General features: G+C 46.6%; 1 protein-coding gene across 1 annotated transcript in view; it reads left to right on the plus strand.

The window, feature by feature from the left end:
• ENPP6 (ectonucleotide pyrophosphatase/phosphodiesterase 6) overlaps positions 1-21791 on the plus strand; it is a 126578-nt gene extending 104787 nt beyond the window's left edge. The window contains exons 7-8 of the mRNA XM_009207945.4: positions 12796-12919; positions 19021-21791. Of these exons, the coding sequence (XP_009206209.2) occupies positions 12796-12919; positions 19021-19226 (330 nt within the window). The 3' untranslated portion in view covers positions 19227-21791. The remainder of the gene's footprint in view (positions 1-12795; positions 12920-19020) is intronic.
• The last annotated feature ends 4168 nt before the right edge of the window (positions 21792-25959 follow it).

Below are 25959 nucleotides of genomic sequence, written 5' to 3' on the forward strand. Positions count from 1 at the left end.
CGTCTGCTCGCCATCATCCTGCCCCGTACTCTGCTGTGGGTCCAAGTACCTGCTCCCTTCCATCTCCCCCCAGTCATTCTGCCCCGTACTCTGCTGTGAGTCCAGGTGACTGCTCCCTTCCGTCTGCTCGCCATCATCCTGCCCCGTACTCTGCTGTGGGTCCAAGTACCTGCTCCTTTCCATCTCCCCCCAATCATCCGCCCCGTACTCTGCTGTGGGTCCAAGTACCTGCTCCCTTCCATCTCCCCCGCATCCTCCCGCCCCATACTCTGCTGTGGGTCCAAGTACCTGCTCCCTTCCATCTCCCCCGCATCCTCCCGCCCCATACTCTGCTGTGAGTCCAAGTACCTGCTCCCTTCCATCTCCCCCACATCCTCCTGCCCCCGTACTCTGCTGTGGGTCCAAGTACCTGCTCCCCTGTAGGAAACTGACAAATTAGCGTTGACCATGTTATGTTCTATTATGTGTTTTGTACGCATTGACAAATACACACACACACGTTTGTCTGAGTAAATCAGAAGTGAGACCATCAGTTAGCAAGGGCTAAGCAGTACTGTATTGTATGTCTTAGGGAGAAGCCACAGAACAGAAAGGAAGAATGCCTAGCTATTGACAATTACTGGAGCAGCATTTTAAAATATACAATCATTTCCAAAGGAAGATTCGAGGTAATTTCAAAGATAAGTGAAGCAGGAACTTTAAAAAGAAAAAAAAGAACATCAGAAATAAGATAAATAGGGTGTGAAAAAATAAGATTAGCTCTGAAAGATGAGGGTTGCTCACTAATACACTATCCATGGTGGCTCACAAACCCTTAATTACTAATGATAAAGGCTGCGAAACTCGTCTGCATGTATTACACCCGGATCCTTAGCAACTCTAGAACGACCCCTCCCCCAAAGCTTCAATGGTATGCATAGAAAGTTATTTTATACCTTGCAGATAATAAATACATCAAGAAAAATTTCTGTTTAAATTTTAGTCAGTGACAACAGCAACTACTGCAATAATAATAGCTATCTTGAATTAAGTGCATCCTAGTTCTTGTTTCTAATTCTCCTAATGACTCTGCATCGTGGATATTGTTAGTTTTGTTTGTTTGTTTGTTTTGACGTTGTTTTCTTGTTTTTTTGTTTGTTTTTGTTTTTGTTTTTTGACACGGAGTCTCACTCCGTCAGCCAGGCTGGGATGAGGTGGCATGATCTCAACTCACTGCAACCTCTGCCTCCTAGGTTCAAGAGATCCTCTTGCCTCAGCCTCCCAAGTAGCTGAGATTACAGGTGCCCGCCACCATGCCCAGCTAATTTTTGTATTTTTAGTAGAGATGGGGTTTCACCATGTTGGCCAGGAGGGTCTTGAACTTCTGAATCTCAAGTGATCCGCCCGCCTTGGCCTCCCAAAGTGCTGGTATTACAGGTGTGAGCCAGCACACCCAGCTGTTATTGTTAGTTCTGAAAATAACATACAGCCAAATAAAATGGAACACACATGTGGTTCTGAGCTTCCAAGAAGCTAATCCAAAGAGAACAATCAGTTCCATTAATATAACTTAGAGCATCTATATTCATGAACATATATGTTTCTCTGGAAAATCGTAATTGTCCCTGAGTCCTGAGAGACACTGAGATATCTTTTAATGACTTTTTGCAGTTTCCTAGACTAAATATCTTAATCATTTTACTTCTACCCCGGAATTTGCAAATTTTTATTATGAAGACACCATATGTAAAAGTTATAATTTCTGATTCTACTTTAGTATAACATTGGGGCTTTATTTATTTGTTTTCTGAGAAATCCCAAAAACAAGTGCCCATTCTTTCTTTATTGGCTTAAACTTCTTTTTTTGACATCATTCTATTGTTTGTTGTACTTTCTTGACAACAGAGAATTAAAAACCCCATTCTATAACCTTGTTTCTGCTCTGTGCCAAGGCTATTAATCTCTCACATTCCTATTTGCAAAACTTCTCCCCAAATGGTAAAAGAACGTTATGTTTTGCCCTGAAACCTACACACCCATCCACAGTGCATGCGATGACATTTCAGGGCTGGCTTACACTTCACATCTGTGGCATGGCAAGACTCTCAGCCTGAAAGCAATCTCTCCAGGTCTGAGTTCGGCTGGCAGATGAGACTGGTTTCTGGTTTAGCCATGATGAGGAAAACAGCTGGGTCAGGACACGGTGATGCTGGGTGACAGCCACTAGAGTCCCGTCCCCCACTCCTTTCTGCCTATAGCCGCCATCCCAGAAACATGGACGATTTGGTTTCCTTGGTAAAAATGCCCCTCCCCAAAACACACTAACTTTCTACCATCGATTTAAGTCTTGCAGACTTTAAGGCGGCGGCACTAACAGGAAGACTTTATTGAGTTCATCTTTTTCTCAGGATTTCTTAGAGAGGAGTCACTGAAAAAGATAAAGACAGGAACAGATTGTCTTTTTTTTTTTTTTTTTTTTTTTTTGAGACGGAGTCTTGCTCTGTTGCCCAGGCTGGAGTGCAGTGGCGGGATCTCGGCTCACTGCAACCTCCACCTTCCAGTTTCAAGTGATTCTCCTGACTCAACCTCCCGAGTAGCTGGGACTACAGGTGTCTGCCACCATGCCTGGTTAATTTTTCTAGTTTTAGTAGGGATGGGATTTCACCACATTTGCCAGGCTGGTCTTGAACTCCTGACCTTGTGATCCACCCACCTCAGCCTCCCAAAGTGCTGGGATTACACAGTCATGTAGTGGGACTGCTGACCCTGCCATAGTAAAGCAAGCCCCCTGGCCAGGGACCCCCAGTTTGCCTCTGCCCCTGCACTCTTTAATAAACCAGCTGGATTTCCAGCTGCTGTCAGTCCTTTCTCCGGCCTCCTGTCCTGAAAGGAGAGAAATCTGAAAGTGTTCTTATCCCCATAGGATGAAACAGAAAGAGGTAAAGCACAGGCTGCCTCCATGGGTCCAGCCTGAGCCTGTCATAGGAAATGGGCCTTCCTCACGGAAGTCCTACCTGAGACCTGGTCCCTGTCCTCTGGAAAGCCTTTGCCCTGCGTCTTCCCTCCAGGGGATGAAGATCACGCTCTTCCCCAGAGCACGGGAGCCCTGCCCAGGCTGGCTCCACTGGGGTTCTCAGTTGGGCACCCTGCCACTCCCTCTCCCAGGGGCCTGGGGCAGGTTGGGTTGTCACAATGTCATGGTGGGCCAAGGACACTGAGGAGGCAGGCTCGGTGATGCTAAATTATGGGAGAGTCAGGCACAACACAGCAAAATGCCAAGTGGAGAAGGGCAGTTTGCAGCAGACTCAAGCATACTTTTCCATCCCCCACTGTGAAGGCCGTGTGCATCAGCCATCATGCGCCTAGCAAACCAGCAGATGTGTGCCAAGTGCCGACTGCATGTGATGGCCAATGAAAAGTTCTAATTCCACAGTGGGGAGCCACTGGGAGTCCTTGTCCCCCTCCCGCTCTCCCTGCTCGTGAAGACAGTAGATACTAAATAAATACACATACCACACAAATAAATCACTGTGGTAAGAGCTGTCATGGACACAGAGATTGCCATGAAAGAGGGTACTGGGGTGGGGGAAACAGGAGCCCGATGTAGGTGAGGGGCTACGGGGGCCTCTCTGAGAAGAGAGCTTGAGGCTGAAACCCAGAGGAGGAGTTCTCAGTGGTCAGGCGGGAAGAGGAAGTGCTCTCCAGGCTGAGGGAACGGTCTGCTTGAAGAACCTGAGCTGGAAAGACCTTTGAGAGTTAGAGGAATGGAAAGAATGGGCCAGGTGGCCAAGTGTGGAGAGCCAGGAGAGGGGACGTGGCAACGAGATGGGGCTGCTTAGGTAAGCAAGGGACCATTGGCCCAGGACTTGGTATTTTTTATCTTAAGACTTGGTATTTTTGTGGCCGGGCATAGTGGCTCACACCTGTAACATCAGCACTTTGGGAGGCCGAGGCAGGCAGATCACCTGAGGTCAGGAGTTTGAGACCAGCCTGGCCAACATGGTGAAACCCCGTCTCTACTAAAAATATAAAAATTAGCCAGGCGTGGTGGTACGTGCCTACAATCCCAGCTACTTGGGAGGCTGAGGCAGGAGAATCACTTGAACCTAGGAGGCAGAAGTTTCTGTGAGCCAAGATTGCAGCACTGCACTCCAGCCTGGGCGACACAGCGAGATTCCATCTCAAGATAAAAAAACAAAAAACTTGGTATTTTTTAATCTTAAGTTCAATGGGAAACCACAGGGAATTTTTCCAGGGAGGATCATGATCCATTATCTTCAGGGTAATGTAATTCACAGCTCATGGGAAGAACAGAGTCAAAGAACAAAGTCAAACAGGTCATGAGCAGTTCCATGAAAATTCTTACACTGACCCGCTAAACAGACTGTCAATGTGATTTCATCCACCTTTAATTAGTAATACTGGTTGCTGTGAACAACAATCTTAATTTTTCATGCCTGGATCATTGTAGACTTTGGAAAGAGCTCCCTGTGGTCCTCCCAAAAGTTTCAATGACTTACACATCAAGTTATTTTATATTTTACACATAATAAATATATGGGTTTTTTTAAAATTTTGGTCAATAACAACCATAACAGTAGTGGCTATCTGGAATTAGGTACCTCCTCAGTTCACTCTCTCTGCATTGTGGATACTGCGATCCCAATTTTACTGAGTTAATGGCGGCTCATCATTTTAGGTCCCATGCCTATGGTTACAAATCTCTGAGCAACAAACCCAGGACTTGAATTCCAGTCTAGCCATGAAGCACACAGTCCCATCCAGTTCTTCTAAGATGTTCCAGACATTTCATCAGAATGTTCAATGTGTTTCTGACCTCGTGTTTCCCAGTTACAGACTCACCCTTCTGGCTTCCGTGGGGTCTAGAGCTACGTCTCGGCTCCTTCACACTTGCAGAAACAGAAGTTCTACCATCGTCCTTTTAAATTTTTTTGCTCATGTCATACTGTAAAAACCTCTACAGTTGCTCCAAGCCCAATTTACCTCCTTTTCTTCTTCCTTACCCCAATCCCTTTCTTTCTTATCACCAACATGGGTGATTTGCATATACCAGAACCAAAATTTTTCTGGTTGTGAAAACAATTCTTCCATTGCAACACTTAAGTGTTGGGAATTTGGTGGTCAGGGAGAGGTAACCGAGCTCGCCCAAATAACTTCAATCAGCCTAATAAATAATCAGTAGAATCCCTGGAATGCCCTCTCTGTGCCAATCCCTCCCTGTCCTTCAAAGGCCAAATCAAACACCATCTCTACCAGGAAACACTCAAGAGTTGCTAATGCTCTCCAGCTTGGAATTCCGTAAGACCTGATGCTACATTTGTTTGTTTTGGACTCTGCCCTCCTAGAGTGGAAGCTCCCTGAGGACAGGTCTTTGGCATCTCGACCTTTGTTTCCCATCATGAACTTGTACACAGTAGAGTCTCAGTAGATGTTAGTGGGTGGTACGAATTATTAAATATTGAGGCAGTTGATTCCTGACTCTACTTATTGACAGGTTGTTCACATGGCTGGTGTGTAAACCAGTCACCATGTAAACCAGTCACCAAGTAAACAGAGAAGAAAGTGAAGTCAGGCTTTCAACCCTGGCTAATTATTAATAGCTCCAGAAGAGATTTCAACAGGGAAGAGATGTTGAAAGCACGAATTCTCCTCGCATCAGTTGACCCAGAGCTACAGTCCAAGGCCGAGACACACAGCCCTGAGGGGCTGATTCCTGCAGCCTCTCCTGGACAGTGTCCATCTTATGCCACCATGCTCATGAAGGTAGGATGGGGAAAGATTTCCCCAGAGCTTGGTGAAAGATCATAGAACATGGTCCGGACCCCTGCCTGACTTGAGAGAAATGCAGCAAATTCAGGCCCAAGCTTCTAAAGGAGGCTGATATTTTTCTCCAGAGGAGAGATTTATTTTGAAAACTGGAACAGGATATGAAATGCCAGGCTCAATTCTAAAGCCTGTGGTTGAACGGCTGTGAGGCCTGGACCCAAAATATCTGGGGAAATCAAGACAATCTGGAAAACGTGGCTTTGGAGCTTTAGTGGCAGCTCGTGTGGTATTGTCCAGGCCTGCCTGAGCTTCAGGAAGTCAGATGCGGGGCGGGAAGCTGCATGCGTTCTGGTGGCGACCAGGGCCATCTGTGTGAGCTGCATGGGAGCACAGGCGTACCCTTCTCAGCCTGGCTGCACTGCAATCAACGTGATTCGGAAAAAAAAAAGAAAAGAAGAAAGAAACCCCATCCACTGAGTGCTTTTCTCCAGCGCTTCGCTCCACGCCGAGAACGTCTGCGTCTCTGGCTCCCTGCTGACTTTGCTGCCTGCAATTCCCATTTCGAGGAGCAAGCAGTGTGTGGCCAGGGGCTCTCTGGGGTCAGGCCAGTGGTCTGCTGCCTGAGCAATTACATTCTGTTTTAGAAAGACAGAGAAAGGGAAATGGTTAGAGAACATCTCTTTGGAGCGGCATGCGGCAAACACATCTCAAAGGCTCATCACCGCCACTCCCACGGGCTCCGAAGAGTCCCGCTGGCTGCAAGCCCCTTTGCAGGACAATTTAAAATAGCAACGCCACAAAATCCGAGAAAGCGTGGTTTATAATAGAAACCATATCTCGACCTTCACACTAGCAGCAAAACCATCCAAGCCAGCCAAACTGTCATCATTTCACCAGAGTTTTCACTGAAGCCACCCATGGCTTGAACATTATTGGTGACTTTTCTTAGACTGGGAGGATGTCAGAAGTGTATTGTATTTTCAGGGAGGTGGGAGGCGTCTGTTATAACCATGTCCTAGAAGAAAAATGCGGATTTGTATTAGGCCTCTAATACACCTTAGATAGGTTTCACCTTTTATTTTCATCTGACCAGATTTCAACGGTGTCCCCCAGTTCCCTGGAGACCTGCTGTGATGCCTCAAGGGAGAAAGGGAAGAACTTGGGTCCCTGACCCCACACCTCATGAGAATTATACTTTCAGTAGTTGAAAGGAGACACGATAGTTAAAATGTGTAACAACCAGCACCCCATGGGTGCCAGCCATTGAGAATGAAGCACCTGTTGGAGCAGCTGGAGGGCCGCCCTAACTCCTGTCTGTTGGAAAGCAGCCCTGTGCCAGCTAATGCTGTGCCTAATTCTGTGGTCCCTTGAAGCCCTTTGAACTTTGTAAGAGGGAGGGCCCATTTTGCTATGCCCAGGGCCACACAAAGGGAGATAAGGCACAGTCCCTGATCTCAGGCACTTCTCAGAAAAGGACAATCATCCTTTTACATGGCCTATGGCAGATGCCAGGTGAGCAGCTTCTAGGGGTTCCCATGCCTGACTGCACATCCCGACCACCTGGGGGACATTCAGAAGAGATTCCTCAGCTCCTCCTGACCTGCTGAATGCAAATATCCAGGAGCCAGGTCCAGGCCAAGCTCAGGGTGGTCCTTGTGCAGCCAGCATGGGATGCACTGGTGTGGGTGGTGAGCACCCTGGTTTCCAGCAGGGAGTGACGCTGTGGCCTCTGTGGGAAGAAGGCCAGAGGGGCAGCACCAGGCAGAGCAGGAGGGACCAGACGAGGCCCTGCAGCGGCACCTCTACTCTGGGTGGGATGCCAGGGAAGACAAGATTTCAACCCTCCCGCCACCTTGAGAGGAGTCATTTAGGGATGTAGGACACAGCTGGAGGCTGGATGTTGGGCAGCTGTTGGCCACCAGCCTTCTCTGCTATTCTTCCTGGCTTTGCAACCATTCTCCTATATATGGTGGAGAGAGATAGGAAGGAATGGGTGAGAAATATATATGCTTATGTATTCCAAAAATGCATCACAAAAAGACAAGTAAATGCGCCTAGAGTTTGCCAAAGCCACACCTTGCCCATGTGCAACAGCAAATAATGAACATGGACCACTCGGTGCTCCCCGCCTCTTTCTGTCCCTCCACCCCTCCCTCCGCCTGCACCTTCATTCCCAGCGCAGCCTCGCATTTCTGGGTGTGCTCCCCAGACAGCACAGCTCAGCTCAGCACACAAAGGGATCCTACAATGCTGAATGCAAACGGATGGGCCCTGGCAAGTGTAGAACAAACTGTATTTACTGGGTTTCTGATTTGGAGGTAAAGCGCGAATGTTGCAGTTTCTTTTCATTTTAATGCTAAGGATGATTAAGACAAAGGCCTGGTTTAGAAATTATAACCCTTATCTCATAATTATCCCTTGGCTACCCAAAGTAATGCAAGCATGTAACAGGCATTATCACGGGGAGCTGGCGACGGAGTGCAGGCACCCAAATAGAATGCAGGCACCCGCATGAAACCGCGCAAGCCTGAAGGCAACCGCTCAGCCGCTTCTCACCACACTTCCTGGTGTGGGGTGATTTATTTCTGGTTCCTTCCTGTTAGAAATGATTAATTGGTTGAGGGGCTCATCAAGGAGGGTCCTGGCATTGCTGTCTACCCCTGTCTAGAGGAGGGGTCCTGGAGGGCACTGGGAAGCGCTGAGCACATCACCATGGGTGAAGATGTTACCTAAATTCCTAATATAGTGCTGACTGTACAGTGGCCAACTTGTCCTGGTTCACCTGGGACTGTCCTGGTTTTCAAACTGCAAGTCTTGCATCCCTGAAACTCTCTCAGCTGCAAACCAGGAGAGTTGATCACCCTGTTTAGTTGCCACAACCCCGCTAGCAAAACAACCCAGTTCCTCTCCCCTTCCAGCTCTTCCAGCCATCTCTCTCTGACGGCAGCTTTCTTTCCGTCTTTCCCACCTAGGTCATTCAAGGGCTCCCCTGCTCTTGGAGTTCCCAGGATTCTGTCACTGCAGAACCGTTGTAGTGACCCCATCCTCTTTATTTGGACTCCCTGTGTGGACTCCTCCTCCTGATTTCTCCTCTCCATCTCCCTACCCCACTGCTACACACACTCACACACACATAAACTTTAACACACACATACAACACAGACAGACACACATAAACACACACTCACATATACACACTCGTGCACACACATACATGCTTACACTTATGCACTCACACACACTCTCATACCCAGGCACATACACACTCATGCACACACACATTCACACACATATGCACACACGTGCTTACATGCATGTAGGACACATGCACACAGTTGCGTCCCCACTGACTGACTCTCCCACAGCCTCCTCCCGTGTCCCCTCCGCTGAAGGCATCCCTGGGCCTGAGCCTCCCTCCCTCTTTCAGGCTTGGGCACCCACTCCTGGTAGCGACTTACTCTGGAGTCAATGCCCAGCAGCTGCAGCCCCCTTCCTCCCTCACTAAAGCTGAGCTCTGTTAAGGGAAGGAGCCGCCCTCCACCTCTGTGCCCCCCACCCCAGAAGCCTAGCCGAGTTCCTGGCATGAATCCAGCACTCAGTGCATGTCCGTGGGACTGAATAAACCAGCCCTGAAGTCATGGGTTTCTCCTACATGCTGGCAGGGACGTTCCACCGTCGCCTGGGACTCCTCTCACCTGGGGCCCCCCCACTCCTTCTCTGCCTGTGTGGAGTGGATTTCCTCCCCACCAGATGATGAGTGGGGAGCCACCCCCTCCAGCACACGTTGCAGGAGAACCGGGTGCTTCCTGCCACCCTGGGAATTGGCTGCCCACCCTACAGTGGGATCCCACTTAGAGGCCCCCCTGCCCCTGAACACACACACACAAGCCCACCCTCACCCTTGTTTCTCACCTTCGACCAGATCTGGAGGGCTGGGTCGCCTCCCGGGATGTCACTAGGTGGCGCTGTGTGGCAGTCCCTGGGCCCTGCAGGGGCTGGATGGGGTCAGCAGGCCAACCAGGAGCTTCCGGATCCACAGGTGGGGATTCCCGCTGTGGAGGTGGAGAGGCGTGTGGCAGGCCCTTCTTCGTAGGCCTGGCCTCAGCTGTATGCCCTTGAAAAGATAATGTGGGGTACAAAACAGAGGTGCTAAAAGTCACTGGCAGAGGGAAAAGAAGAAAATCGTCGCCGCAGCATTGTGAAATGAAGGCTGAGTCCATCACTTACACTACACAGTCACCTGTGCACCTGACCCGCCAGGTGGCTACGATTTTTTCCTCAGTAAGAGCAATTGTTTTTCTGGGGCAACTTGTTATTTTAATAAAAATGAGTCGATTTACCTATGACTAGAAAGAGCCAAAATCACCTTCAGGGCTGGGGTTTTCATGGCTGCGTGTGTTGATTTGTGGAATCTAGGCCGTCGGGCTTCATCTCTCTTGCTTCTGTTCTTTGTCATGGCACACACACAGACTATGAGGTTCATAATTGGTGAGGTCGTTCATAGCAAAAGAGTTCCACTTCGTGCTTCAGTGCTCTCCGCCTTGTAGACTGTGAGAGGGAGAAGCAACACATTAAATTAGCTGGTGAGACTAAATTGGGATGTGTTGTGATCATCACCATGGACAGATAAGGAAGAAAAAGAGAAAGTTAGAGATGCAGTAAGTGAAAGAAACCTTCCCATGGAAAAACACGAGCCACAGCTGGAGAAGGAGGGACGAGGGATGCGGGAAACTCAGGAAACGGAGAAACTTGGAAAGCTGCAATGCGAGGGGGCGATTTATGGGGTGAGAGCAGATGGCTGTGCAATGTGATATGACAGCTAAATAAGCATAAGCAGGCTCAGCCCTCACGACCCACACTGCCCGGCTGCATACGGCCTGGGTGCCTGGCCCCACCGCCAGGGGCATCTGCGGACCAGACCGCTGCCACCTATTGAGCACTTATTGTATGTCAGGGACTTAGCACACAGTCATGCCATCCCCCACAGACCCTACAAGGTGGCCAGGACCAGCAGGGAGACTGCAGCTCACAGACGTGAAATAGCCAAGATCCCAGAGCTAGAAAGTAGCAGCTGGAATTTAACCCAATTTAACTGCACCAACCCAGTTCCCAAATCCTGTTAGTGCTTTGGTTCTGGTCACACTCTGTGAGTGAGGATGTGAGGTGCAAGGTGACAGCTCACTGGCCAGTGCCAGCAGGAGCACTGCAGTGACCTCTGGCAGTATGGAGTGGAAGGGGCCCAGGCACCGGGAGACAGATGACCTGGGTTCCAGTCCCAGCCCTGCCTTGCACTAGCTGTGTGGCTCTGACTCAGTCACTTCACCTCTCTGAGCCTTAGTCCCTTCAACTACAAAATGGAGGAAATGGTATCATCCCCACTGGGATGTTGTGATGGTTAAGTGGATGTTGGTGTCAGCTCTTGGTGGACTGCTTGGCTCACTAAACATATGATACTGTTACTAGTCTCGTGAGCCAACCTGTAAATTGCTGGTAGCTTAGCGGTCTTGATTCTACTCATTCATCATGACTAGCCTATTCTACCTCCTGCATTTGAAGTAGTAAATATTTGTAATATTGAAACCTGCGTAGCAAGGATGGACGGTTCGTCCTTGGTGAGGTCTTAGAAGAATGAGTGGCTTCTGTGGTACATGACTAGGCTTGCGCCCAGCCGGCTGCAGCCTCCACAGGACTTGCAAAGCCTTCTCTCAGTCCTCTATTTCATAGGAAGTGAGCAGCTGTAGAAAATTTGGTTCTGGAGAAAAGAAGGGTGATGGGAAGTGATGGTTCTGGAACCCCTCCCAAAGGAAGAGTGGTTGAGGGAAATTAAGATCTGCAAAGCCTGGAAAAGGGAAGCAAAGGTGCCATCTTCCAGTGTGCTCATTAACAGAGGAGAGGAGGCTGGCTTGGAGTTGCTCCCAAGGTCAGGGCTAGGAGGAAGAAGGGCAGGGTGGGCTGCATGGGAAAGGGCGCTGGGATGTGCTGAGGCTGGGCTCCAGCTGCTTTGCTAGGAAATGTGATTAGATAGATAATGTTTCCCGACGATTCTCCGTCAGCTGGATATCCCGCCATTCAGTTCAATGCTGACAACAATACCTGGAGTTAGAGTGGGCCTCACAGGTCAAGGGACTCCATCCCACAAGACAGCCCCCACTCAGATGCCAGCCACAGGTCCCAGGTCCCCAGGATGCCGGCACCTGTGTTTGATTTGGCTACATTCGAGGGGTCACACTTCAGGTTGATCATTCACTAGGACAATCACTGAACTCAGGAAAGCACACTACATTTAAGACGACTGTTTTATTGGAATGGATGGCCCTTAGGGAGGCACCACATAGAGAGGCCTGTGGGAGAGAAAGCATGGGAGGTGAGGCAGGCAGAGCTTCCACTCCCCAGGGGCTCCGGAACCGCACGCCCCGTGGGCTTCATATGGGGCTTCATTGAGCAGACACGAGTGAGGAAATCATGGGTCAGGTGATTGGACTCAGTCTCCAACCCCTCTCCCCTCTCCTGGTCTGGTTCCTCTGGTGGCCAGCCTCCACCCTGAAGCTGTCTAGCCCCCAACCCCAGGTCCCCTCTCAGTAGCATTAATTCAGGTGTGGGAGAAAATAGCTCCTTTTAAATGGAAAGCCAAAGACATTCTTATCACTCAGGAAATTGTACCCCTGGTTTTCGGAGCTCTAGGTGAGAAACCTGGGACAAAGACCAAATACATTTTTTATGACACCACAGATACGCTTTAACATCCCTTCTGCCACTAACTTACTATATTTAGTGGCTCTAAAACTGATTATGGGACACAATTCAGCCCCATGTAGGAAAACATCTTGTTAACCAGGGCACTCAGCAATTGAATAGGCTGCTGCCCAAGGTCTGAGCCGCCTGGAGCAGGAAGAGTGGCAGCGGAGGTTGGGTGGCTCAGTCAGTGTGCAGAGGAGGAAAGCGCCCCCTGCTGGAGGGGCAGCGTGGAGCAGATGCCCGCTCAGCACCACTCAGGACTCAGAGTCACGTGTCTGCCTTGCTTGGTTTCAGAATCGAGAGATGCTTCCGTTTTGGATGAACAGCACCGGCAGGCGGGAAGGTTGGCAGCGTGGATGGCACGGCTACGACAACGAGCTCATGGACATGCGGGGCATCTTCCTGGCCTTCGGACCTGGTAGGCGAGGAAATGACCAGATCTCTCAGACCCCATTCCCAGGGAAGCATCTGTAAGGGGGGGCTATGGGTGCCAGGAGAGGCTGCAGATTTCCTTACAGACCCTCTTTATGAGCCAAGCAGAGCAAACCCAGCCGGTCTCCATGAAACATCTTTTGCTGGCTTCCTTTCAAATGCTTCTTGGGTTTGGCAAATGTAGCCAAATACTTTGCCTCGTAAATTTTGAATCCTGAGTGCAGTGAAGAAAATGTATTCCACATGTTTGTGATTCATTTTTTACCTAATTCATCAAAATGTTATTTCACAGCTATCTGATGTCCAGGAAAGCTTATTGGACACCAGGTTGCTGACAGCTGTGAGTCTCACAGTTGATGCGATCGCTTCTCAAGGTCTGGCTCTTCCACAGTCCTTTCCATCTACAGCACCCACCTCAGGGAGGCTCATTTAGTTTAGGGCCCAACCAGAAGCTGGGATGTGCTCAAGGGCAGGCGCGGAAATGACCTTGAGCCTGACTTTGAGAATGAGCCAGAATGACGAGGGATGCCTTGGATGAGAGCAAATTTGCTTTGTCTTCCTTGACCAGATTAATTCCTAGGGCTGGAGGAGAGGAGAGATGGAGGAGGCCTATCTGGTCATTTGATTTAACAGATGGATCCCTGTCAATTCATACTTCGGAAAAGTTTGCCAAACACTCAAGATCTTACTACTACCTGAACACCCTCTTCTCCCAAAAACAAAAATTAAAAAGGGGAAAAAAGCGTCCAACAGCCATCAGCCATCAACCAACCAGTTGACTGGTTCATGAGCTATCCTTCTTTCTTAGTACAGTCCCTCCTCCTGTACTAATTATAAGCAGCCTACCTTGATGCCTGTATTCTGAATGCCTTTCTCTAGATGTTGGTCAAAATGTTTCAGCCCCCAAAAGTCCACGTTTGCCTTTCAAATTATAGGTTAGATATCACATCTACAAGCTCTGCTTATCTCTTCAGTGTAGTAAGATCAAAGACGTATGTCAGCATCCCTTATTCGGCCTACCATGGTTCACTCTACTTGCCACAAAATCCCTGTTAAGAACTATGAGGTGTCAGTTTCTGCAACCTTCGTGGGTGCCTGAGCTTAGGAAACACATTAGTCCAAATCCCTTTCCGCATGTGATCCAGGTTCCCAAGTCCTCAAGGGAGCATTAGAAGCAGTAGCAGCAAATTCATGGAACACTAACAGGGTTCATGATGTTGGCCTAAGAGAGGGTTCTGAAGATGCTGCCTTTAACCAATAATGGTTATCAGGTGCTCCCTGTCAGCCGAACCCCAGGTCAGACATGCAGAGCCCCAAAGCTAAAGGAATTAGGAATGGAGCACGCTGAGGGTAACTGCTGGATTACATTGGATACATTCCAGGGTCATGGTCTTTCTTTGGGAGAACATTAGTCAGCAAGGCTTTCATTCAAAAGTGTGGCACCCTCCATTCCCAGATGAGGGAAATAGGATCATGAATGCAAAGCAGTTGTCTGGGAAGGACTATATACAAATGAGAGTCTCAGGAATATATGTGTGTGTGTGTGTATGTGTGTTCTTGTGTGTGTGTGTGTGTGTTTCAGACAGTTTCTTGTCACCCAGGCTGGAGTGCAGTGGTGTGATCTCAGCTCACTGCAACCTCCACCTCCTGGGATCAAGCAATTCTCTTGCCTCAGCCACTTTAGTAGCTGGGACTATAGGAGCCCACCACCATGCCTGGCTAATTTTTGTATTTTCAGTAGGAAGATGGGGTTTCACCATGTTGGCCAGGCTGGTCTCAAACTCCTGACCTCAGGTGATCCATCTGTCTCAGCCTCCCAAAGTGCTGGAATTACAGACGTGAGCCACTGTGCCCAGCCGAGTCTCAGGAATATTTTAAAGCAGAACCAAATCTAGCCCCAAACCCCAAATTTTAAACAAGGTACCCAAAGCTGCATTAGCTTAAAGTTAAAATTCAGTGAAGAGATTCTGTCCATTAACAGAGGCCTCCGTCATAGGCTCCTTTAAGACTAAAAGCTCCCAGTCTTTTACAGACAGATAGATGACCCCTGATGAAAATGGACTGGGCTAATTGCAAAATGTTTCCAGGCAGATACAGCATCGAGAGCCTCCCGCAAACCATCACGTTCTGGCTCCAGTTCTCATGAAAAATTAAACAGCTTTACACACTGGCTGTTTACTGAGAAGAAAATTTAAGAGCAAGGCCTTTAATAGCTATCTAGCTGCACTTTGAGATAAAGGTGCATCCCTCCTGATTAACCGTATGTGCTTCTTGCTTAGGGAGAAAGCTGAGCATCACTGCAGCTGCCCAGATGCTGCCTTAGAAGTCAATGAGTCTGGTCCAGCAAAGAGAAAGGGAAGTAATTCTGCAGGAGAGCTTTTCTCTCGTTAATCCCAGTTTCTAATTTGAACGGTCTAATCTTGCCCTGGAGAACTCCACGTTCGAGATAAGACAGCAGGAGTGTGAGTTGGTGAGCTGCCTGAGAGCTAGCAAGCCTCACTGGGAAAGCAGCCCCCGGTGGCCAGGCACAGTGTAAGCCTGCAGAACCTCCTCTCTGTAAGAGACACATCTTCTCTAATAACCAAGAAAATGTAAACGCGCGAGGATAACTTGGACTCTCAGTCCATGTCTGAAGTGCCATCTTGAGCCAGTAGAGCCTGTCTGAGTCCTCAGTTGGATCAGGCGTTGTTTTGCTATTCAGGAATTTTCTAAAAGCTTTCTCATTTCAGCCTGGATCGTTTCTGCACTGAGCCCAAAGCACTAACCCTGCAGAACAGGAGGCCATGAACTAGATGGGATGGGAAAGAAATCCCAATTCTCCTCTCTGCTTAAATGCACAGAATTTGATTTCATATTTTCAGTATAAAAAGATAACATTTTCTAATACTTTTGTCAGAAGAATTTGATCTCAGTTTTTCCTGTGAAGTGTTAAAGAAGAGGATTTTTGTTTTGTTTTGTTTTTTAGAGACGGTCTCTCTCTGTCATCAAGGCTGGAGTGCAGTGACGTGATGACTCACTTGTAGCCTCTATCTCCTGGGTTCAAGAGATCCTCCTGCCTCAGCCTTCTGAGTAGTTGGGACTACAGGCACACACCACCGCACCTAGCTAATTTTTTTATTTTTGCAGAGTTGAGGTCTTGCTATATTGCCCAGGCTGATCTTGCACTCCTCAGCCTCAAGCCATCCTCCTGCCTCAGCCTCCCAAAGTGCTGGGATTACAGGTGTGAGCCATAGTGCCCATCCAGAAGTGGATATTTGAAAGGCTGGGGGGCACCTGGGCTTATTATGGTCCACTGCCTCATATGCCCTCCCACCCACACACAGCCAGGCATGGCCCCATGTGGCAGTAGGATTAGCACATCCAGGTCACATGAGAAGAAGGAGATAGAAGAGTTGCTTCCATGTCGCTGGAACAACCGTTCCACTGGTTTCTCATGCTGCAGTTGATTCCTCGGATGGGAAGTGTAACTACTATCCTCTTCTGATTGTCTGATTTGCCTCGATACTGAGAGGGGCTGGGATATTGGGGCAGCCCTTCCTTTCTCCTCTCTGGGCAGGTTTTACGTTGTTATTATTATTATTATTATTATTAATTATTTTGAGACAGAGTCTCGCTCTGTCGCCCAGGCTGGAGTGCAATGGCACAATCTTGGCTCACTGCAACCTCCGCCTCCCCAATTCAAGCAATTCTCCTCCTTCAGCCTCCTGAGTAGCTGAGATTACAGGCGCCTGCCACCACACCCGGCTAATTTTTGTAAATTTTGTAGAGACGGGGTCTCACCATGTTGGCCAGGCTGGTCTTGAACTCCTGACTTCAGGTGATCTGCCCACCTTGGCCTCCCAAAGTGCTGGGATTATAGGCGTGAGCCACCGTGGCTAACCAGGTTTTACATTTTTTAAAACCAATTTTTACTTTGAGGAGAAGCTGACCCTTATCCTCCATGCCCCTGAAGAAAAGTGAACCCTCCAAATAATTTACAAAGTGAATATATTCAAACCACAATTTGCCCTTGTCATACATATTTATTAATAATAGCAGTGACCATTTACTGAGTATACACAACGTGCCAGGAATGACGACTTCCTATGCCTATTTCCTGAGGTCACTCAGCTAGTGCATGCTGGGGGCAGGTTGGTGGTGGAGCCCACACACCGCTTTATATTGCATTCAACTTTAATTCTCCAAAGGGAGCAACACGTGCTACTTGGGCAGTTGCCCTGGATCTAACATACTATGTGGCAGAAGTGTCTATATTTACCTTTTTTCCAATGTATAAATAGAGGATAAATAGAGGAGCAGAATTTGGCGCTGATACCTCTGGAATAGATTGCCGTGTTTTGCTGTTTGTTTGCTTTTTAACGGAAGTATTTATGATTATTTAGCGAAGCAGTTATAAAGATTATTTTCTAATATCTTAAAAAACTTGGCTTTACAGCCCCCAAACAACTCATTTCCTTCAAAAGTTGTAGGGGAACTAAAAAGCACAGGCACAGGCCTTTATCAATGGATCAAATCTCCTCCCTCAATTCAACCTTAATGTAGCATTGGGTATTTTGTTGGAAGCTCTGGTTTGGGTCCTAAAAGTGAAGCTTCTTATGTATATTACTAAAATCTTACATTCACTCTTTAAATGGACAAGTGCTTTGAATTCTGCCTCTCATTTGCCCCCTGAAGAGGAGGAGAAATCCCTTGATTGAAATCCCTCCAAAGGCTTGCGGAGTCACCCTCGGCGCCCCTCGCTCACCATGCTGGGCATGGTCACCTTACCTGTCTGTTCTTACCCGACTCTTGAGCTTGGGGTCACTCTGGGCAGAGGCACAGTGGTCATCTCCATTAGATCCCTGAGAGCCTGCACATGGATCCCTGATTCAGATGCCAGTTTGCTCATTTTCCACATGGCTAATTTATTTTATCTGTTGGTAAAATGCTCCCCAAGAGTGTTCCACTCATCTTCCAAATGTATTTAGGAAACCATCGCCGTGGCTGCTGAGCTAGCCAGCACCGAGAAAACTGCACAGTTTCACATTCCATCAAGACCTGTGACCTCGACGGGGCAGCAAAGTGAGAAAACATTCTTGAGTTACCATGTGGCCTCTGCAGTGGACACTGGCACTCTGGCTGTCGTGCGGTCTCTGCAGTGGACACTGGCACTCTGGCTGTCGTGCGGTCTCTGCAGTGGACACTGGCACTCTGGCTGTCGTGTGGTCTCTGCAGTAGACACTGGCACTCTGGCTATCCTGCGGTCTCTGCAGTGGACACTGGCACTCTGGCTGTCCTGCGGTCTCTGCAGTGGACACTGGCAGTCTGGCTGTCGTGTGGCCTCTGCAGTAGACACTGGCAGTCTGGCTGTCGGTCCTGGCTAGATAGATGTTCTGGAAGATGACATAGCATTTAATTTGGTTAAGGGCAAGACAGTCACTCTGTGGCCATACAGGCTCTACTGCGCTCTGCAGACATGGAGAAGCATCAGATGGCCCTTCAGCCTCCCCCAGCCTCCCAAAGAAAGTGCTGTTGTCACAAAGAGAGCACAGTTACGCACAAAGAAAATCTGTTTGCTGATTACCTTTTTTTTTTGAGACAGGATCTCGCTCTCTCATCCAGGCTGGAGTACAGTGGCACCATCGTGGCTCACTGCAGCCTTGAACTCTTCAGCTTAAGTGATCTGCTTGCCTCAGCCTTCCAAGTAGCTGGGAGCACACCACCATGCCTAGTTTAAAAAAATTGTTTTAGAGATAGAGTCTTGCTCTGTTGCCCAGGCTGGTCTCAAACTCCTGGGCTCAAGCAATCCTCCCTTCTCGCCCTCCCAACTTGCTGAGACTACAGGTGTGAGCCCCCAAGCCTGGCTCTGCTGCTTGTCTTTTAAAGAAATTCATCTCCATGAGCCATAGAAAGCTATTTCCCTTTCTAACCTACAGCCTTCCAGATACCCTTCTATGTTCACACTCTCTAGGCCACATCCCACTGATGGAGCTGATTCCCTAATCTGAATGCCACCTGCAGCCTGAGTGTAATTCTTCTTTATTGCGTTCAGCCCACCTCTGCCCCAGAGCTGCCATGACAACTTGTTTGTTTGCCTTTCCCTTTCAGATTTCAAATCCAACTTCAGAGCCGCTCCTATCAGATCGGTGGACGTCTACAACGTCATGTGCAACGTGGTGGGCATCACCCCACTGCCCAACAACGGGTCCTGGTCCAGGGTGATGTGCATGCTGAAGGGCCGCGCCGGCACCGCCCCGCCTGTCCAGCCCAGCCACTGCGCCCTGGCCCTGATCGTTCTCTTCCTGCTTGCATAACTGATCCTATTGCTTGTCCCAAAAAAAACACCATCAGCAAAGTGGGCCTCCAAAGCCAGATGATTTTCATTTCATGTGTGAATAATAGCTTCATTAACACAATCAAGGCCATGCACATTGTAAATATATTATTCTTGGATAATTCTATACATAAAAGTTCCTACTTGTTAAAAAAAGATACAAACCTTGTTTTTCCAGAAGGTAGAAAAATCCTAGCTTTCCATTTGTTCAGTTATGTGTCATGTTCTCCTTTCTTTTCACATTACTCAGGATGAACTCTCTGAGCAGGGACCTGCTCCTGCAGCAACCAAACTTGGAGTGGACATTGCAGACAGATGCGGCTCTGGGCCCCTCTCTGTCCCACTTTGCACAAAGGAACCCCTCAGACCAGGCCCTTCTCTGTGCCCTGTCCACACCCAGGAGCCATCCTCAGTGTCTGTGGCCACAATCCTGTGCTGTCCCTTCCATCCCTGATAAAAGGAGGTCTACACGAAAGCAAAAGCTACTGTCTATTTCTGACCCAGCTCATGGAATTTTGTCATCTTATACTGAGTTCCAGAAAAGACATCACTTAGCATGGATCACCAATCAATCAAAAACTAAAGAAATCACTAAGGATTGGAGAACTCACAGAACAAGGTGAAAGACATGAGTCCCCTCCCAAAGTCTGAGTGCACAAAAATTTCTCCCTTGCCTTGGGGAGCAGAAAAGCTTCTGATGGACATGGGTTTCTGTGAGACTTATCACACATAGTACATCATGGCATGAAGCCTGGCACATAGCAGGCCCTGCTTGTTGACGGACGGATGAATGGCCTGTCTGGCTGCCTGCCCTGCCCATCCACCTGTGCAAAGGCTTCCTCAGACACTGCCACTCTGTGGCTCCCAATACAGGGTGCAGACAAGAGCAATCCCTGACATGGTAGTATAGGCTGGGAAAGCACTGGCTCACTGATGAGAATGTGGAGGCATCAGCAAGGATCTCAGTGGGTTGCTTGGAGAGGTGATGCACTAAGTCTCAGTCCTGGGCACCAGTACTCCTGCAGCACGGCTTGCTTAATGACAGTCTTTGAGTGGCATAGAACTCCAAAGAAAATGGTGCTTGGTGGAGAAAGGAGAGAGCACGATGGAGCAGAATCCCAGTCACTGACCAATTAACTGGTCATTTGATTAGGAAACAGTTTGGCCAAAGTACCACCTTTGAGATCTAAGTTCTTTTGATACCCTTGAGAAGAGCCACGGAGCCTGAGTTGAAATATTTTTAGCGTAGTCATCTGTGTTTGCTCTAGGAGAACTTGTAACACAAGAGACAACTGCCTTTTTACATGGTCATTCATACCTATATACATATATATATATACACTTGCATACACTATTATTGCATTAAAAAATGAGTTTGGGCTGGGCATGGTGGCTCACACCTGTAATTCCAACACTTTCAGAGGCCAAGGAGGGATGAAAGAACCCTTGAGGCCAGGAGTTCCAGACTAGCCTGGGCAATACAGGGCGACCCCCATCTCTACAAAACATAAAAGATTTTTTAAAAATTAGCCAGGCATCGTGGCACACACCTGTGGTCTTAGCTACCCGGGAGGTGGAGGCAGGAGAATCACTTGAGCCCAGGAGGTCAAGGCTGCAGTGAGCTTTGATCGCACCACTGCACTTCAGCCTGGGCAACAGAGCAAGACCCCATCCCCCAACCCCCCCAAAAAAAGAGAAAGAAAAAAAAAGTTTGCACTAATTGAGGTACATCTGCAAATGAGACTTTTTGTTGGGAAAAGGCAATATGCCAGGTCTCCTCAGGACGATGGAGGCCTCATATGGTGTGTTACCTTGAAAACTGAATATCAACGTTCACCTTGATTCAGGAAGACTGCGTGCTGTCTCCATGCCATGAATCATGAGAGCAAAGGATTACTGTTTAAAAATACTGAATTTACCTTCACAAAAGATTTCTAAGGATTTATGTAATGTGTTTTAAAAGCACCAGTAAACCATCGGATCAACTGGAAAGAAGGCGACTCTTCAGCCTTTGTTATCTAGCTGAAAACAAACGAGAACTTTCAAAACATTGGCAGTAGTTGTTGAAAAAGACATCTATTGTTCAGAGTTTCTTTCTCCTCAAAGGACGGTGTTCCAGTGAATTCGGCGGAGCCCACTTTCCTCCATTGTGAAGGAAGAAACCCCAAGAGATACTCAGATGATTAAATTAAAAGTGGATCATCAAACTCAAGAGAGGCATAAACTTAGACACAGTCTTGCATTTTTGTCTTTCCTGAGCTCTTCTGCCATTTTCCTCCTTCAATTGTCCTGAAAATCTGCAAGTTACATAATAAAATTTTAGATATTTGTCTGACAAAGTGTAATTACTCAACTGAATAAATGAGAACAAGTTACAAAAGGAATCATGAATCCTGGTAAACGATAAAGAAAATTCAGACACTGAGGGTAAAAAAGAAAACTTTTTACTTAAATAATGCATACATTTTTGATGGCTTAATTATTTGGTGAAAATTTGTTCCCTTTTATTTTTGTTTTAAAATTACATTGTTCTCCTTCGGAAAATTCCACTTTCTCTAAATGTGTTTTTTTCCATAGGAGTAAAATCTGCTAGGAATATATATAGACACTTTTTCTCCTGGATTACTTTTCAACTTCACTGCTGATTCCAGGACAAAGATAATTGGGTTGGTCTACTGAGAACAAATGAAAGGAATGAGCCTCAGATTAAAGATGAGATGACTTTTTAATAATCGCCATTCTGACTGGCATGAGATGATATCTCATTGCAGTTTTGATTTGCATTTCTCTAATGATCAATGATAATGAAGTTTTTTTCATAGGCTTGTTGGCTACATGAGTGTCTTCTTTTGAGAAGTGTCTGTTCATACCCTTTGCCCACTTTTTGATGGGGTTGTTTTTTTCTTGTAAATTTGTTTATGTTCCTTGTAGATTCTGATATTGGACTTTTGTCAGATGGGTAGATTGCAGAAATGTTCTCCCATTTTGTAGGTTGCCTCTTCACTCTTATGATAATTTCTTTTGCTGTGCAGAAGCTCTTTAATTTAATTAGATCTCATTTGTCAATTTTGGCTTTTGTTGCAATTGCTTTTGGTGTTTTAGTCATGAAGTCTTTGCCCATGCCTATGTTCTGAATGGTATTGCCTAGGTTTTCTTCTAGGGTTTTTATGGTTTTGGGTTTTACATTTAAGTCTTTAATCCATCTTGAATTAATTTTTATATAAGGTGTAAGGAAGGGGTCCAGTTTCAGTTTTCTGCACATGGCTAGCCAGTTTTCCCAGCATCATTTATTAAGTAGGGAATCTTTCCCCATAGCATGTTTTTGTCAGGTTTGTTGAAGATCAGATGGTTATAGATGTGTGGTGTTATTTCTGACGTCTCTGTTCTGTTCCATTGGTCTATATATCTGTTTTGGTACCAGTACCATGCTGTTTTGGTTGCTGTAGCCTTGTAGTATACTTTGAATCAGGTAGCATGATACCACCAGTTTTGTTCTTTTTGCTTAGGATTGTCTTGGCTATACGGGCTCTTTTTGGATGATTATTAAAAAGTCAGGAAACAATAGATGCTGGCGAGGCTATGGAGAAATAGGAATGCTTTTACACTGTTGGTGGGACTATAAATTAGTTCAACCATTGTGGATGACAATGTGGCAATTCCTCAAGGATCTAGAACCACAAATACCATTTAACCCAGCCATCCCATTACTGGGTATACACCCAAATGATTATAAATCATTCTGTTATAAAGACACACGCGCACGTATGTTTACTGCAGCACTATTTACAATAGCGAAGACTTGGAACCAACCCAAATGCCCATTAATGATAGACTGGATAAAGAAGATGTGGCACATATATACCCTGCAATACTGTGCAGCCATTTAAAAAAATGAGATCATGTCCTTTGCAGGGACATGGATGAAGCTAGAAGCCATTGTTCTCAGAAAACTAACACAGGAACGGAAAACCAAACACCGCATGTTTTCACTTATAAGTGGGAGTTGAACAATGAGAATACATGGACACAGGGAGGGGAACAGCACACACTGAGGCTTGTTGGTAGGTAGGAGGCAGAGGGAGGGAGAGCATTAGGACAAACACCTAATGCACGCAGGGCTTAAAAGCTAGATGATGGATTGATAGGTGCAGCAAACCACCATGGCACACATATACCTATGTAACCTACATGTTCTACACAGGTATCCCCGAACTTAAAGTTAAAAAAAAAAAAAGACAAAATAATAATAATAAAGATGAGATGAGTGGCCACTCTTCCTGTCCATATGCCTAATCTCCAGAATCCAATTCAATTAAGTTGTGAAGAAGTAAGCATAAACTAGATCAGGCCCAGGGGATTCCTTTTAGCCTCCAACAGTCCTCAATTATAAGATCCTAGTTTCCTTTACTTTCAAAGGGACCTTGAAAGTCCACCTCAGAGCTGAGTTCATCAAAGATAGTAGTTTGCAAACTTCCTGGGCTTTTAAGCTTCATCTGATCCACCTCAAGACATGCAGGTTCAGAGGGTCTGGGGTGGTCCTGAGATAGCACTTTGAAGTCACGTGGACCCAAGGCTTGGGTTTGCTCTGAGAAGAAGTGGGTTCTGACTTGATCCTGTAGACCCAGTTCTTCTGAGAGCTATTTCATAATCAGCCCATATCTCTAGGGGCCATGAGACTGACACCAGCCACTAACCTCGGTTGGGTCAAGTGTTCAGCCCTCCTAAACCAAAGTAGATCTGCAGCCCCAGTGGTGGAGGGAGGACCCATAAAAGGCAGACTTGGTTCCTCCACACCCCACTCCCTGTGGCTCTGAGGTACCTAACGGTGCTACAAGACACACTCAGACATTGTTCAAGACTCACAGCTATTTTATGAATTTTCTAAGAAGGTGCTTCGCATTTCTGTAAATAGCAAGAGATTTCCAAATGTGATTGTGGGTTTTATCTTTGTAAGCAATTTGTGATAGACCAAAGTCAGCTACTGTAAATGACTTGCTAGAAAAAAGGAAGGATGTAGCCTCAACAGACTGGTTATAAAACATTTAAAACTTGGTCTCAGGTGTGTGCTATGGAAAATATATGTTCCTGTGAAATCATAAAGTAGCACCTAGTACAGTGCCTCAAATGTTTAATACATGTCCCATAAATATGTTGAATAAAAAAATGAATAAATATCATTAAGGAGACTTGCCTAAAACTCAGATATCCTCTCTGTCTGTAGTTTCTCAAATTAAATGAACTTTCCACTTTTGGCTTGCTATATTTTCTTATTACCCAACTAACAATATAATTATGCTTTATTTCATGGATGTAAACATATTCTATCTCAGGCTTATAAATTAAGCATGGAGGAGGCAGGAAGGAAGGAAGGGAGGGAGGGAGGGAGGGAGGGAGGGAGGGAGGGAGGGAGGGAATTACATTTTAAATATACTATGCATATTAACTTTTTAAAAATATAGCACTTAATATATTGAGGTTGAATTCACACACCATACACTTCATCTATTTGAAGTGTACAATTCAACAGCTTTTAGTATATTCACAGAGTTGTGCAACCATCACAAATTTTAGAACATTTTTATCACTCCAAAAAGAAACTCCAAACCCACTAGTACACTAGCAGTCACTCCCCATTTCCTCCCACTGCCACCCAAGGCAACTACAAAACTACTTTCTGGCTCTACAGATTTGCCTGTTCTGGACATTTCAATATAGAATAACACAATATGCTGTCCTTTGTAGATGGCTTCTTACACTTAGCATAATGGTTTCAAGGTTATAGCATGAGTCAGTACTTCATTCCTTTCATTTACAAAGAATTATTCCATTGTATGGATATACTTCATTTTATTTATTCATTTACCTATTGATGGACATTAGTTTTTCCCACTTTTTCGATTTCCATCATGTGTTTCATTCAAGAATACATTTTTGTGGACCCGTTTTCATTTCTCTTGGGTCTGCCACTAGGAGTGGAACTTCTGGGTCAGATGGTAACTTTATGCTAAACTTTTGAGGAACTGTCAGATTATTTTCCAAGTTGGCTGCCCCATTTTGCATTCCCACAAACAGTGTAGGGGAGTTCAAATTTCTCTACATCCTTGCCAATATTTGGTACCAGCTGTCCTTAATTACAACCATCCTAGAGAGTGTGAAGTGGCATTTCATGGTGGGTTTGTTTGCAGTTCCTCAGTAATGAGTCATGTTGAGTATCCTGTCATGTGCTTATTGGCATTTGTCTGTCTTTGCTGAAGAAATGTCTATTCAAATCCTTTCCCAGTTTTTTTGTTTTGTTTTGTTTGCTGTATAGGTAAACTCGTGTCAGGGGTGGTGGGGGGTGGTTTGAACAGCTTTTTTCATCACCCAGGTATTAAGCCCAGTGCCCATTAGTTGTTTTTCTTGATCCTCTCCCTCCTCTCACCCTCCAACCTCCAAACAGCCCCAGTGTCTTTTTTTTTCCCCTCTTTGTATCCATGTGTTCTGATCGTTGAGCTCCCACTTGTAAGTGAGAACATGCAGTATTTGGTTTTCTGTTCCTGTGTTAGTTTGCTAAGAATAATAACCTCCAACTTCTTCCATGCTCCTGCAAAATGCATGATCTCATTCTTTTTTATGGCTGCATAGTATTCTGTGGTGTATACATACCACATTTTCTTTATTCAATCTCTCATTGATGGGCATTTAGGTTGATTCCATATCTTTGCTATTGTGAA

The sequence above is a fragment of the Papio anubis genome, chromosome 3 (assembly GCF_008728515.1).
Source record: "Papio anubis isolate 15944 chromosome 3, Panubis1.0, whole genome shotgun sequence".
In the NCBI taxonomy this organism is placed as follows: Eukaryota; Metazoa; Chordata; class Mammalia; order Primates; family Cercopithecidae; genus Papio; species Papio anubis.